The sequence below is a fragment of the Camelina sativa genome, chromosome 18 (assembly GCF_030686135.1).
Source record: "Camelina sativa cultivar CO46 ecotype springtype chromosome 18, ASM3068613v1".
NCBI lineage: Eukaryota > Viridiplantae > Streptophyta > Magnoliopsida > Brassicales > Brassicaceae > Camelina > Camelina sativa.
Window position 1 is genome coordinate 12,796,037 of NC_141897.1, and position 15,213 is coordinate 12,811,249.

At 38.3% G+C, this 15,213-nt stretch overlaps 4 protein-coding genes across 5 annotated transcripts; 3 read left to right on the forward strand and 1 right to left on the reverse strand.

Annotated features, from left to right (window-relative positions):
* The first annotated feature begins 220 nt into the window (after positions 1–220).
* On the forward strand, positions 221–7,566 carry LOC104760923 (uncharacterized). 2 transcript variants are annotated; one of them, XM_087500104.1, is made up of 23 exons: positions 221–676; positions 1,140–1,220; positions 1,318–1,417; positions 1,507–1,591; positions 1,688–1,737; positions 2,209–2,288; positions 2,609–2,668; positions 2,964–3,063; positions 3,157–3,234; positions 3,567–3,634; positions 3,783–3,851; positions 3,941–4,018; positions 4,113–4,199; positions 4,539–4,600; positions 4,763–4,840; positions 5,002–5,092; positions 5,204–5,311; positions 5,637–5,821; positions 5,920–6,028; positions 6,355–6,486; positions 6,562–6,666; positions 6,750–7,003; positions 7,116–7,566. In XM_087500104.1, exons 1-23 carry the CDS (start codon positions 644–646, stop codon positions 7,282–7,284), a joined length of 2,262 nt encoding a protein of 753 aa, XP_087356230.1. In that variant the 5' UTR covers positions 221–643; the 3' UTR covers positions 7,285–7,566. The 2 variants fall into 2 exon arrangements, with proteins under 2 accessions (XP_087356230.1, XP_087356229.1); XM_087500103.1 differs by having other exon boundaries at positions 282–676; positions 4,697–4,840.
* A 619-nt stretch (positions 7,567–8,185) lies between these two features.
* On the forward strand, positions 8,186–9,816 carry LOC147922846 (uncharacterized). The gene is made up of 2 exons (XM_087500105.1): positions 8,186–8,465; positions 8,741–9,816. Exon 2 carries the CDS (start codon positions 8,745–8,747, stop codon positions 9,573–9,575), a length of 831 nt encoding a protein of 276 aa, XP_087356231.1. The 5' UTR covers positions 8,186–8,465; positions 8,741–8,744; the 3' UTR covers positions 9,576–9,816.
* Positions 9,817–10,390: 574 nt separating this feature from the next.
* Positions 10,391–12,965, reverse strand: LOC147922847 (uncharacterized). Its single transcript, XM_087497811.1, has 5 exons — positions 12,717–12,965; positions 12,487–12,618; positions 12,130–12,395; positions 11,337–11,574; positions 10,391–11,068 (listed from the first exon to the last, which is right to left on the reverse strand). Exons 1-5 carry the CDS (start codon positions 12,963–12,965, stop codon positions 10,391–10,393), a joined length of 1,563 nt encoding a protein of 520 aa, XP_087353937.1.
* A 350-nt stretch (positions 12,966–13,315) lies between these two features.
* On the forward strand, positions 13,316–15,014 carry LOC104760924 (uncharacterized). Its single transcript, XM_010483914.3, has 3 exons — positions 13,316–13,496; positions 13,741–13,987; positions 14,637–15,014. Exons 2-3 carry the CDS (start codon positions 13,775–13,777, stop codon positions 14,850–14,852), a joined length of 429 nt encoding a protein of 142 aa, XP_010482216.1. The 5' UTR covers positions 13,316–13,496; positions 13,741–13,774; the 3' UTR covers positions 14,853–15,014.
* The last annotated feature ends 199 nt before the right edge of the window (positions 15,015–15,213 follow it).

Sequence of the window (15,213 nt, forward strand, 5' to 3'; positions counted from 1 at the left end):
CCGCTACAATGCTACCAATCAAACAAAATACTCAACCACTCTCTTTTATTATACTATTTTTGTTATCCATTATCTTTAACCGCTTTTTTTTCAACCGCTCAACATTTTCTAATCACTTCATTTAAACGGAGTCACCAATTAGAGCCGATCAAGTTAGATTTACAATATAATTCGTGGAGGTTGCTTAAGAAGATGAGCAAAGGCCCAAAATCTTAAACGTAAAGCCCAATCGGTTATTTTATTTATTTATTAATAATATATTCCGTAATTAATTGAAATTTGAATTAATTTTGTATTTCTCTTTTTCTTCTCCAGCGGAAGCCAAAAACACGAGCTTGTGCGCAGCAGAAGAAATAACAGAAAATACAGAGAAGTGAGAGAAGAGCGAGAGAGAGAGAGAAAAACTAGAGAGAAGAAATGTCAAAGTTTCTTGGTTCTTCGTTAATGGCGGTTACGAGTTTCTGTTGATTTCTCTTCAACCTTAAAGAAAACTTCAAAATCTCCCATCTCTATCTACTCCGTTTCGTTCTTCTCTTCTTTCTTCTTCTTCTTCTTTCTCCAAGAACCCTAAATTTCGCTCCCTCCGACCACCGTACTGACTTCATCGGCTCGATTCGGGGATCTACGGTGGTGATAGTTAGCTATGACCGCTCCGGTTAACTCCAATTCGATTCAGGTGTGTCTCTTAGCTCTATCTTTGGTTATCTTCTTGTTCGCTAGTTAGTCTGCGCGGAGATGTAACTGAGAATTTGAATGCTGGCGAATCGTTTCTATGTGTTGTGTTTGCTGTTTCTTGGTTCAATTTCGAATCAATTCATTAGTGGAGTGAGGTTTATAGAGGATCTCAAAGAAGGGATTCACTTGATTTGCGTTCTGTTAGGGTTTGTGTATGAGGATATAACAAATACTATGTGCTTAGGAGTCCCGAAGTGAAGAGAACTAAGATCTTTAAGATGTTATACTGTGGAACAACATATACGATTCAAGAGTTCATTTCCAATTGTTTTTTTTTTTGGGATTCATATAAGTCCATGGACGTTGACATTGGTATTACAAAAAAATGGTTATAGTAATCATTTACTTGCAATAGTTATGTTCTCCTAACGCTGTTGTATCTTATGCTTGTCACTATTGTTCAGCGAGTGAAGGTTTATCGTTTGAATGAAGATGGTCAATGGGAGGATCGAGGAACTGGATACGTTACTATGGACTATATGGAGGTTTGTTCTAATTCCTGGATCCCTCCTGCGGCCAAAAATTCTGCAGTGCGCATTCTGGAAATAACTTGTAGCTAAATGGAAACGCTAAAACATGCAGCGATCGGAAGAACTCGGTCTAAATGTCATTGATGAAGATGATAATGCGCCATTGCTTGTACACCGCATAAGCACTGAGAATATCTACAATCAGCAAGATGGTAAGCTTTGTGTATTGTGTTTTTATTAACTAGTGTATCTTCGGTTGTAGAGTTTGTTTGCATAACCGGGTATCTGTATTAATGTACAGACACAATCATCTCATGGAGTGACCAAGAGCTTTCAGCAGAGTTGGCTTTGAGCTTTCTAGAGACTGCCGGATGCACTTACATATGGTCAGTACAATAAAAGTTCTGTTGTATTCTTTTGGAGGAGCCTCCATTCTACAGATCATTCCCCTGACTACAAAAATGGTGCTTCGTCCTATTCAGGAATCTAATATCCAGTATGCAACACGTTCTGCATTTCAATGCTCTGAACGGTAAGAGATTTTTCCTGACCAAAGTATTTGTTCAACTTTCATATCAGTCTGATTTTCTGCTTATATTTAACTCTTATATTTTCATTTTTTTATTATATGATCAATGTGTCATAGGGCTGGCTTTGAGGTTTGCATTTTAATATTTTCTGTAACAGTAGTTTAAGGGGTTTACCTAGATAGAGTTATGGATTTGTGTGGCCAGTTGCTCATTCACCATCTGTGAACAGTTAGACTTCCGAATAGTTGACAAGAAATAATTTGTTTCAGAACTTTCACAGTGATGAAACTTTTGATCAATTTCTAGCACTAATTATATTAATATTGAATCTTGTATTGAAATATAATCATAATGATGATTTGAACATTTGATGGCTTTCCAAGCATTTTTTTTTTTCTTTTTCTCCATGTATGTTTTCTATGTAATGGTCACAAATTTTGTATTTGACAACATAATCATCTTTGCTTGAGCAGGCGAAACGTTTGACAACGTGATCAGTGAGTTAGAGAAGCTTCCTGATGTCAACCGTTCTAATCTTCCCCTAATACTCAAGGTTCTAAGATAATAGTGATTGTGTGCTTTCTTTGCTTGTGGTTAACTGAGAGCTATACCCTACTTTTTTTTTTTTATTACTTTCATTTGTCTTTTCATCGTCTGGAGTATTACCGATTTTTCAAAGTTTCTTATGATAATTTGTATCTCCCAGAAATACGATTGTATGTTCTCATCTTTATTTACGCTCTCAGTGCATTTATGTTCAATTGATAAGTGGACATTTCTTGTGTTAAGTAGTGCTCATTATTATCCTGATATTGCATTCTAGGTCTCTATTTTGTCGAGGATTTGATGTATTTGTTTCTTTCTTCCCTGCAGATTGTTACTAAATATGGCAGCGCCGATGAGATGCGATTAATCGAACTTATGTTGAAGGATGTAAGTAATAAGTGCATTCCAAAGTTCTACTGTTTCTTTTTGTATGAAAGAAGTGGGTAGTCATTCTCGTCCTCTCTTCATTTTATTGTAATACCTTAATTTTGTTCGCTCTGAGTAGTATACTTTTACAAGCAAAGGTTTTTGGTATCTGAGCTATTTCGTCTTACAGCATATAGCGGAGATGTAATCTTGTAGTGCTTTCATCACCTTTTTAGGTTTTATTCTTGTAAATTTTTTCAAGGACTGACACTGAAACCCTCCTTAACCTACTTTCTTTCCTGCTATCTTGATGCAGGATGCGTTCTTTCAGAAATTGATGGCTGTATTTGAAGCCTGTGAGATAAAAAAAGATGTTGATGGCCTTCACATCATGTTCAATATTGTCAAAGAAATCAGTTATTAATCACATAATCTCAACATCATTTTTTCTTACTCAAGTTTCTATATTTTGTGTTATAAGCTGCTATCTTGTTTTTATTTTTATGCAGTTTCGCTCAACAGTTCTCAGATCCTGGAGATTATCTTAGGGGATCAACTGTTAATGAAACTTATCGGGTGCCTTGAGTGTAAGCTTCAAGACTCTGGTTGAACGTTGATGATTATAACTTTCAGTGACGAAGAAGGGCATGACAAGTAGGATGTAGCTGTTTTGTATCTATGGGATAGATGAGAGCGTTTAATTGTATATCATGTGGACTTAAACTGGGAACTTCTCACCCATGGAGAGTGAAACATTTGCGTGCTCTTTGGTGGACTGTTTTTTCCTATCTCCTGTTAATTAACATGTTACCTAGGGTTTGAATTTGGAACCGCAAATGTTATAGGCCAAATTTTTTTTCGTGCCCTCATCTAAATGTTTTGAGCTAACGGATTCTAAATGTTTTGTTTCTCCTCACAGATAATCCCGATGTTCCCAAGTCTCAACAACACCGGACTTTTCTGAGAGAGGATGTTGTTTTTAAGGAGGTAATATAAAGTCCTCGTATGTTCATGATTCCATGTAATTCTGGACCATATTAGCATGAACTGAGCTTAGGGAACAGATAATTCTGGATCAACATTCTGTGGGATTTTTGTGGAAAACATTGTTATTGAACCTCACTACTGTTTGCAGGTTATACCATTTACGAATCCACTGGTTCTCTCGAAGATACACCGAACATACAGAATTCGTTATCTGAAGGTTCAATCCCATGAAATCTTCTGAAAACATTTTACGAAATTTGTTTTTTTTTGGGATTTTGGTCTCACCTTTTTCTCAACATTCTGCAGGATGTTGTTCTGAAGAATGCACTAGATGATGCTACATCCGCAAATCTAGATTCAGTAATCAATGCAAACAATGCTGCTGTAAGCCATCTAGATTAACAATCTCAAACTTAACGCATTGAATGCAATACTTATGCACCTCATATGTTGCTTTATTGATGACTATGTTCTGTAGGTTGTTACACTGCTGAAGGATGACATCCAAAAATTATTTGCAAGGCTACAGTCACCATCTACATCTGATGAATCAAGGAATAATTTGGTATTCCCTGCATCCGTCATATCTAAGATTATGGTCTTTTTGTAATTCATTGAGTATTGTATGAAAATGGTTATTTTAGTTGAAATCCATGAATAGCCCTGCCAGTAAGATTCTCTGATTTTAGACAGGGTCCTGTCGTTAAGATTCTTAGATGCAAAAATTCCAAACATTTGTGTCTATTCAAATAATAAGGCATTGAAAGGATTCAGCTTAATTCAGAGATTTTTGGGGACAGCAGTGATGTCTCTATCAACAAAATAAAACTAATAGATGCATACTATATATCTTCATCAAAACCATATACAGTTTGACTGATACTTTTTTATTCTCCAAAAATAGGTGGACTTTTGGCAAGAATTTTGTCTTTTAACCAAGAGATCACAGAAGGTATCCGTCTTGAGGTACGTACTTTTCAGAAACTAATTCTGTTGTACTGAAAATTAGTCTTCTGAAATGGATCATGTATGCATTATCATTTGTGGATTGTCAATTTTCAGTGCAGAAGAGAGTGTTGTCATATTCTGTATCTTATGTGGATGCTTGTCTATTGACGTATCTTGTAGGGAGCTTATCAATGATGGTCTTTTTGACATCATTGCGGATGTCTTGAAGAGCCCAGATAAGAAACTCGTATTAATGGGGTATATTATTGCCTTGAACTAATTATACATGATAGATTGGTTGTGAATTCTTTTAGTTATTGTTGTCTTAAGCCCTCAGTCTCATCTGGGTTCTTGAGGAAAAAACAAGTACATAATTTTCTAGTTATATACTCAAGAGAATTATTTTCTGTTGGATGCAGGGCACAAGTCCTTAGTATATTGGTGGCTCAAGATTTCACCCTCCTCTGCTCTTATGTTGTTCGACCGGAAACTCCCCTCCTTGGTCTCTTGGTAATTTTTCTGTAACTCTTGTTGGATTGTTTTTCTTTTCAGCTGCGAGGTTTTTCCTGTTTCTTTCTATATTTAAATGGAGTAATAACTGGTTTTGGTTATGTGCAATAGGTTAAGGGAATGATGGAAGATTTTGGTGATAAATGTGTGGACATTATTCAAAATGTACTGGGTTTAGATGGAGTTCAGGTGCAATTAACCGATGATCAGAAGAAGATGGTATTGTCCTCTTTTTCTATGTTCCGTTGTATAAAAAAGTCACAGTCAAGCAAGGTCATCGAGAAAACGTTGCTATATTTCTCCTGACTTTGCATTTCTGTTCTGATTGGTTATGGTTGCATGTAATAGTTACTAGAGGAGAAATGTTACAAATGGTTTCTGTGAAGTCCACGTAGAGTTAGTTTTTTCTTGCCTTCTATTGTTAATTCTTTGACACATATCTGTTACAATGTTGGGTATAAGACCGGTAATTCTCCTTTTTTCTAAACTGCAATATATCTTGATTTCTATTAAATAATCTTTGATAAAATTTCCCATTTTGTAGCAATGGAACATTTTGGATATTTTCTGTGAGAAGCATCTACCTGAATTAGCTGATTTCATAATGGCTTCATGTCCTGAAAGACCCGGCGATACAGTTGGCAGCCATCGTGGGTCAAAGAGCGAAGTCCTATTGGCGATTTGTGAATTGATGTGCTCTTGCGTTCAGCTGGATCCATCCAGGACAAAGTAAATTTTATGATGATTATCACATTATTTCTGTTATATTCTCAGAAGTAGCCTTCTAATATTCTTGTGCATTTTCTTCTCTTGTCTGCTACGTGCAGTTTTCTCCATAACAATGTGACAGAAAAGGTTTTGCTTCTCACACGAAGAAAGGAAACATTCCTAGTGGCTGCGGCGGTGCGATTTATCCGCAATCTCCTCTCTGTCCATGTAAGTAGTCCTCAATCAGCATTTTTTCGTATAATGACTTTGGCAAGACAAATATTAGTTTATCTTAGCTGAAAATTAAGGCTCAGAGGTCTTTGTAATTTAAAATAATAATAATTTTAACGGTAGTTCATGATTCTTGTGAACATGTGCTCAAAGTCATCACATAAAATTTACTCTGGTAAGGTTCAGTTTCAGTGTCGCATGTCATATTAAAACTGAGATTTTTTTTTCCACTTGCACGAACATGAGAATAGATTCTATAATGGCTACAAAAGTTCTATGAAGACAATAAGTTATGCAATTTCTAAAATATTGTTCTATTTCAGAATGATAATGTTCAGAATTACATTGTCGAGAACAACACGCTGAAACCGATTATAGATGTTTTTGCTGCCGATGGTCACCGAGACAATCTGCTGAATTCTGCTGTCTTAGCGCTTCTTGTGCACATACGCCAGGTTCCTAATTTTTCATCCTTTTCTCTTTCAGTTTTTAGGGGTGTTCCTCTGTACATATTACTGTTTTGTGTGCAGAATAATGCAGTGTTGGCCAAATATGTAGTTGGCACCTTTTGGGACCAGTTAGCTCCATTTGAGCACCTGCCTTCCATCCATGATTTCAAAACGGAATATGAGGGGGTATTATTCCTCGATCTAAACTCTTACTTTGAAAATTTTTCCTACAGTATCCTATATTTAACAATGTGTCATTGTGTGTTCAGCTAATAGAAAGTAGGAGACCAAAGAGCACCAATAATGATCAATCTGAAATGATACAACATGGGAGTGCTCTGGATGAAGAAAAGTCAGCTGAACCACAAAATTCCAATGTCAGTGCTGCAAGGTCTGCGATGAAAGAAGCTGAGCCTCATAGTTCCAATGTCATAGCTGCAAGTTCTGGTGCTTCTAGTACACAGATGAAAGAAGCTGAGCCTCATAGTTCCAATGTCATAGGTGCAAGTTCTTCTTCTCAGAGGTACTTCTTTCTATTCTCTCTTGATAGAAATTCATGGAAGGATGAGGTGCATCATAAGCAAAACAACTAATAGTTAATGGATTTGCTTTCTGTTGTCTATTAATCATAATAGCAAGAGGTCTGGAGGTTTGGTTGATTATGAGGATGACGAAGATGATGAAGAGTGTAGAGAAATTGAGCAAGAGAAGCGTAAAAGACCGAGGCTCTCTCCAACAGGTGAAGAAAATAAGAACTCCTCTCCAGAACAAGGTGGCGAAGCTAAGGAACCTGGAGAACTCTAGGAGCTAATGACCGATAGCAGCAATAGTTGTAGATGGAAGAAAATGACAATATGCAGATGTAAAGAGATGTTGAGATTAAACATCCCCGACGATAGATAGGATTTTTGGTATATCATCTCTAATTTTTGCGAGTATAGAAAGCTGTCCACAAAAAGAAGAAACTGTGAATAGCCACAATAGATGTTTTGAAACATTTCGATGGTCCGTGTAAATGAGTCTCTGCAATTGCATTTTTGTAAAAAAACGCAACCTTTTATTGAAACTGGAGATTTTTACTTGTAATGGCCTGTTCTTTTTCTTATCGCTAAACTAGCGACCAGCGACTCAGATATAACAATAAATGTGACAAAAGAAGCAGTGGAAAATTGATAAAGGTGTCGCTGCGTCTCTTTTAGTAGACGTTGCCGGCGTAGTTGGTGTCGCCAGAAAATATGGCGACAAATATAATGGTCGCTGGGACTATTACTACAAGAAGCTGGTGTTGCTCTCCGCATGCTTGCGTGTTAAGTCAGTTATAATTTGAGTCACTGGTCGCTAATGTAGCGATAAGAAAACGAACAGGCCAAGTATCCTTTGCTCAACAAGTGAAGATAGAGAGAGGACCCAAAATCTACTTTTGTTTTTAAAGTATGGATGTTATCCTTGTGTTGTTTTTCCATAGTTTACGTTGGAGTTGTAGGTTTCACTGGAAATCATATCTATAGAAAGCTCACCCAAAACTTTGGAACGTTTTCAATGGAAACTTCGAGATTAGATATTGAGAAATATTATATTCGTATATTGTACACCATAGTAATTTAATTTGAAAAAGTATTTGACTAGAATTTCTTTTATATAAGGTGTTAACAAAAAAAAAAAAAAATCCTTTATAAAAAACATACAGTAGTATCAAACAAGAAATAGGAAAATATCAAGAAAGAGAAAAGGAAAAAAAAAATAAGAAAGAGGGTAATTTAGTAAATATTGTCTCTCTTTGAAAATAATTAGAAAAAAGAGTTACGAATACTTTTGTTTTGTCTCTCTCTCTCTTTCTTTCTTCTTCCTCTTCGCTCTACGCCGCCTTCTCACTCTCTATGTTTCTCTGAGATTGGCTCAATCTTCTCCATTAATTCCCCCCTCCCAAACCAAACGAAGCACGCTCTTTCAAGCATCCTCTTGGTGTTCTCGTCTCAAAACTAACTGTAAGTTTTCTCCACTTTCTTTTACAAAGTTTCGTGTAGATCTTGGAATTGAGTTACTAGATCGGTAAAACCTATTTTCGATTTCTCGCGAATACAATCCTAAAGTTTTAGAATTTACGAATCAAATCTTATCTTGATGTTTTAGGTGGCGAAACCCAGTTTTTAAAAAATCCTCGCGTCAAGTAGAAACCCTAATTTCGAATCCCTCTGATTAGGGCTAAAACCCTAAATTGTTCAAATCCTCACTTTTGGTTGTTTATTTTCTTGGTACGCAGAGATATGTCGGATGCAAAGAATGAGAATACACAAGTTGCAGCTGATAGAATCAAGGCAGCGACACTCTCTGCTGCGAAAGGTCTGAGTCGTACACAAGCTGAGCGAGCAGCTGCTGCAGCGGCGAGAAACGTTAACGCTTATGGGCAAAAAGAAGAAGGTCCGAGTAGATGGCAGGAGAAAAGGGAATTAAAGAGGCAGATGTATTTGATGAGTACTGAGAAAGCTGTTAGGCTTGGTGAAAGGAAAGACAAATCCATGTCAGCAGCTTCCGCTGGAAGTGCTTCGACGGCTTCTCAGTGCCAGAAATGTTGTCAGACTGGACACTGGACGTATGAGTGTAAGAACGAGAGGGTTTACATCTCGAGGCCTTCCAGAACCCAGCAGCTTAAGAACCCTAAGCTGAGAATGAAGCCTTCTATTGATGACCTTGATGGTAATAATAATGATGATGATGAAGAAGAAAGGCCTGATGCTGCAACTAATGGGAAAGCAGAAGTTGAGAAGCGGTCTAAGAAGAGTAAGAGGAAGCACAGGTCAAAGTCTGATTCTGGAAGTGACAGTGAAGCCTCTGTGTTTGAAACAGAGAGTGAATCATCTGGAGAGAGTAGTTCAGGATACAGTTCATCTTCTGACTCAGAGGAGGAAAGGAGGAGGAGGAGAAGGAAGGCAAAGAAGAGCAAGAAGAAGCAAAAGCAGAGGAAAGAAAGGCGAAGAAGGTACAGCTCTTCTTCATCGGAGTCATCTGAGTCAGAGTCAGCTTCGGACTCAGAATCTGATGAAGATAGAAGCAGTAGGAAGAAGAAGAGCAAGAGGCACAGCAGCAAACGCCGTTGAATTGGTTTAAGGAATTCGAAAAGTGGATGAAATTTTTAATGTCTTTCTTAGAGAATCATTTTGAGCTTCATGAAGAGAACTCACTGCTATGTTACTTCTTTTTCCTCAAAGTTCAACTTTACTTTTTGTCAGCCATATAATGGTTTTGTGTTGCAACAGACTGATGAATCTTAGAATCCCCTTTTCAGAGCTCAATAGCTCTTGTAGAAGTTTATAAACCCAAAAGAAAGCTTTCATAAAATGTTCACATGTTCTGGTAGTGGGGGTTTGATTGACATTATATACTTGCAAGGATGGAGAATTTTTTTGGGCATAAGCAACATCGATCCATTGTCTTATAGAACCTAACCCTCAACATAGAGCATCTCTGTTGAAGGAACCAACTATCTAGCTAGATGATCATTAAAACGCATGAGCAATTCATTTGGAACTTTTGCAATTTCTGTTCCTACAGCCGCATGAGCCTTCAGGACTAGCCTCAAGTGCTAATTTGGTGTAAGATTTACCTTGGTCTAGTGTTTAGTGATCAGTGATAGTTACGTGTTCAAAACTAAAAGCCACTAATTTGTTAGGTTTGTCTCTACCTTAGTCATCTAGTGTTTAGTGATCAGTGATAGTTACAAGTTCAAAACTAAAAGCCACTAATTTGTTAGGTTTGTCTCTACCTTTCTCCATCCTCACAGCTTGCTCTTGCCATGGTTCACTAATCTAACATAGCAAAATTATGTCACTATACATTGCAATCCAACGACAAAATAAAAATAGAAAGGAATCACTTTTTTTTTTTTTTTTTGTCACCATAGTCCAAGATCAGCTCAAACGAGCCAATTAGCAGGAAAATTGTTCACAAAAATAATCGGATGCGGTTCCACTCTAGCACGATGCACCAGCTTGTCCGCACTAACATTCTGTGATCTGGGAATCTGGACTACTGAGAATGATAGAAATTCGTCCTTATCTTCTTCAATTACATCCAAATATGTCTTGAAAGTAGGCCACTCAGAAGGCGAAGACACCATCTTCACCACGTCAGAACAGTCTGTGAGGAAAACACATTTCTCATTATCCGCACCAATCATACACCGCATTGCCCAAATGAGAGCTTCCACTTCGGCATGGACAGGTGACAAGCTACGGCGAGAGTTAGATGCACCCATAGTGGGAGATTCTCCGTTAGGAGAAATGCAATGCCAACCTCTGCCAATAAATTGATCAGTCGCCTTCCAAGATCCATCCACAAAACAACGGTGACTGGTTCCATAATTATTAACCGTGAGACTAGTGTCCACCGTAGAAGCAGAGAAAGGACGTAAAACACCCTGAGGTAAAGATCCTAAAGGATCCTCCTGGGCTAAAGACCAGAGCTTTGCTTCCTCTTCCGCTATCTGTAAAATCCCTAAAGGATTAGAGTCCAAATTGCTGAACAATTTGTTATTTCTGGCCTTCCAGATATACCAAAGAATCCACGGGAATACCTCCACCGAAGGAACATCCTGGAATCTCCAGAATAAATAATCCATGTTTGTATAGACGGATCCCGAAGGAAAAAAATCTCGAGGACGTCGGAAAAGGTGACAAACCCTACACTTGTCGAGCCAGAGGACATAAGAAAAGAGCATGATTAATTGTCTCCTCCGGTCCTCCACAAATCTCACATTCCACATCACAGCCCACTCCACGTCGCCGCAGATTTTTTGTTGTCGCCATACAACCCGTAATTGTTTGCCACATAAAATGTCTAAGTTTTGGTAGGCACCGAACCTGCCAAACAAATGCCTGAAGAGGAATAATATTGGGACCAGAAATCGGGGAATCAGTGTCCGGTTTCTGGCGCAAAGCTTGGTATCCAGATTTAACAGTGTATATACCGGATTTTGTCAAATGCCAACCCATGCTATCCGGAGTGGTCCGAAGACCAAGAGGTAAAGCAGAAATAAGGGCAACATCCTCCGGTTCGAAAGAAGTCAAAAGTAAAGCCAAATCCCAGGAGTGAGAGCTCCTGTCAAGAAAAGTTTCAACTCTAAGCGTGGGATCAACTGGCGATCCTGAACCTACCCATTTAAGTAGGAATCCAGGGGTCAGACCATACTAAAATGGAATATCCCGAACCTACCCGTTTAATGAGTCCTTTGTTTACCAGAGAGCGAGCAGAAATCATACTCCGCCATCTATAAGATGGTGAGTAGGATTTAATTGGATCCAATGGATCAGAATGTCTATAATATCGACCTTTGAAAACCTTTGCAAATAAAGAATCTGGAACTGAAATTAGCCGCCATAGTTGCTTAGCCAACAATGCGGTATTAAAATCATCCAGACACCGAAAATCCAACCCTCCCTCCATTTTATCAACACATAACTTATCCCAAGCGATCCAATGTAACCCTCTTGTTTCCCCGGAAGAGCTCCACCAGAAATTAGAGATCGCCCTAGTGAGTTTCCGTGTTACTGTTTTTGGGAGACGAAAACAGGACATAACAAAGGTAGGGAAAGCAGTCGCTACCGATTTTATCATAACCTCTTTCCCCCCCCCCCCCCCCCCCGAGACAGGAACCTGGCTGGCCAGCCACCAACACGTTTGAGCAACCGATCCTGAACAAAGGAGAGTATTTTAGTTTTCGACCCACCAAGACTTTCAGGGATACCCAAGTATGAACTCATGCCACCTAAGGCGGTAATACCTAAGATGCCTTTTAATTCCTCGCGCACCCCGGCATCTACCGAATGTCTAAATTGAACCGAGGACTTTTGGAAGTTAATTTGCTGTCCAGAAATACGTTTGTACTGTCGTAAAATCCCTAAGACAACCTCACACTGCTCCTTTGTGGCCCGACAAAAAAACAGACTATCATCTGCAAACAATATGTGCGAAATCGTCGGGCAAGCAGTGGACACCTTAATAAGTTTAGACCTTTCCGCCTTTTGGAGGTTTGCAATGAGAACCTCGGTACAAAGAATAAAAAGATATGGCGACAGGGGGTCTCCCTGACGAAGACCTCAAGAAGGAATTATGGATCCGTGGGGCTGACCATTTAGTAATACACTATACTGAACAGATGTCATGCACCACATGATCCACGAAATCCATTTTTCACAAAAACCCATCCTCCGCAATAAATGATCTAAAGAAAACCATTCTACCCGATCATATGCTTTACTCATATCCGTTTTAATGGCCATAAACTTGCTCTTGCAAGAGGGGTTAGTGCGGAGTCCATAAAACATCTTCTGAGCAATCAAAATGTTATCCGTAATTAGCCGTCCTTCTACAAAAGCCGATTGCGTCTCAGAGATCAATGTTGGCAGAAACTTGCACAGACGCTGGCATAAGATCTTTGAGATAATCTTGTAACCAACATTGCACAAACTAATAGGCCTCCATTCAGTCATCCGGGTAGGTTTATCCACTTTTGGAATAAGACAAATGTTTGTCCTATTTAGACGTGTATCAAAAGTACCAACTTAAAAGAAAGATTCCACCAAAAGCTTTAAATCAGCCTTAACCGTATCCCATGCGCACTGATAAAAAAGTGTCGTCATACCAGAAAAGGAATCACTTTATAACCAGATAATTTGCCACATAGAAATTATCACTAAATTGCACCTACAAAACAAGAAATTGGAAAGCAATTAGTACAAACAAAAGAGTTAGGCTGAAATATAAAATATGAGTAAAATGAGGGATCATTTTATAAATATCAATAGTTCAATGTATCCTTTACATGTTTGTAAATTACTCTCGCTCGAGTCATACATAGTACTAACTGTAGGGATGTTGCAGTTAGTCTAACTGCAATCTCTGCCCTTCCTCACAGACTGATCCCTCTGTATTTAGAGACTTGGCTGCTCGGGATTGTACTTTGTGTGTTCATCTTGTTGGGTTCTTCTTACCTTTTGATATATCTCTGTGTTTGATACACGGTAAGTCCCATATTGCACACATACTGTTCGCTAAAATGCCTAGCTGAGACTCGAGTTGTAAAAGTTGCATATATATATACCCGGTTTGTTTCTTCAAGATCTTGATTTTGTTTTCAGACAGCGATTCATGAACATGATTACGGTTTAATCGCATCCATTTCGTTAGTAGTTTTAATCATTTAACAGTTTTGGTTTTTGTGTCTCAACATAATGATTTGAGTTTTAATATGTTATTTATTTCTAGCTGCTGAGAAAACAAAGTGAAGTGATTAGAGAGTATGTTGCGGAACATGATGATGCCGTGGAACAGAAGCAATCACAATGAAGTTGGATTGTTGATAAGGCATTTCGCAACGAAACCTAAACCCAAGATGAAACCAATCGAGCTGAACACACCGCCAGAGCAAACCCAGACGATCACCCGAGTGATCTTTGATATTTTGAAGGATCATGGACCTCTCACCATTGCTGAAACTTGGGATCGTGTCAAGGTACTCTCTTTTTTTTTTTTGTATTTACATAGCCAGATGCAAATTTCTTAGACGTGTTGGATTGACTTTTACAAGTAGAATGAATGAGTGTTTCTCAAATCTGTTCCAAAGGGTAGAGATATCTCAAAGCCGATTTGAGAGGTATCACTCTTCTTCATTACAGCATGCTTTCACTTTCTTTGTTCTTGAGGTTTGGGATTGAAAATTTTCAATTGGCCAAAGGCAGAAAATGTAAGGTTGATGGGTTCTATCTCAAAACCAAGTGGTGATGTCACTCTTTCTCAGTAGGAGATGATCTCAATTTTCATTATTAGAGGTTTAGGACTGAAACTTAATAAGCTATAATGGCTGTTCTTAATCTGGCAACAGTCGAGAATGTGAAGTTTGATTGAATTTTTTTCTCAAAACTGTGGCGATGTCACTATTGTCTAACACTATCAGATGCTTCCATTTTCTTTCTTAGAGGTTTTAGATTGACATTTTGATAGCTAGAGGTAAAGTAGAGATTGTGAAGGTTCATAATCATAGTTTCCATCTAGGATAGTTTTTTTTTGGTTAGCTTTCAAGCAAACTATGAAAGTATCACCGTTGATATTCAACACAAAGTGTAGTTTTCAATCTGATCATTGGTATGCAAAAAATTAAACAGGAGGTGGGATTGAGAGGGCTAACGAGCAAGCGTCACATGAAGATAATACTAAGGTGGATGAGAGAGAGACAGAAGCTGAAGCTGATATGTAACCATGTTGGTCCTCACAAGCAATTCTTGTACACTACTTGGTTCACTAAACACAACCCTTCTAAATTCCCTAAGCCGCCGGAAACACTCACAGGAAAATCCTCTGGCCACCCTAAACTTCCCTGAGCCAACACTGTTAATTTGCAAGGCTTTGTTTCTTGAATCTTCGTTTTTACTGTAAAAAGTCTGTTTTGACAAGTTTCTCTCAATGTTTCTGCTTCTAAACACTTTTCAAGGTACACCATGTATACAAAAATGCTTTTCAAGTTTCTTAATCTTTTCTAAAAAGATGTAGGAATGAGGATGCCAACACTCTTCTTTGTTCGATGAATAGGAAATTTGTTTCTCCATCGCAGCACCAACGGAAACGGACATGAATAGGAATGAGGATGCCAGTACTTTGTATCTAGGTTGGATGGAAACGGAAACGGATACGCCGAAACGAAACGTTTCGGAAACGGGAAATGGTTTTTTTCAAAAATTAGGA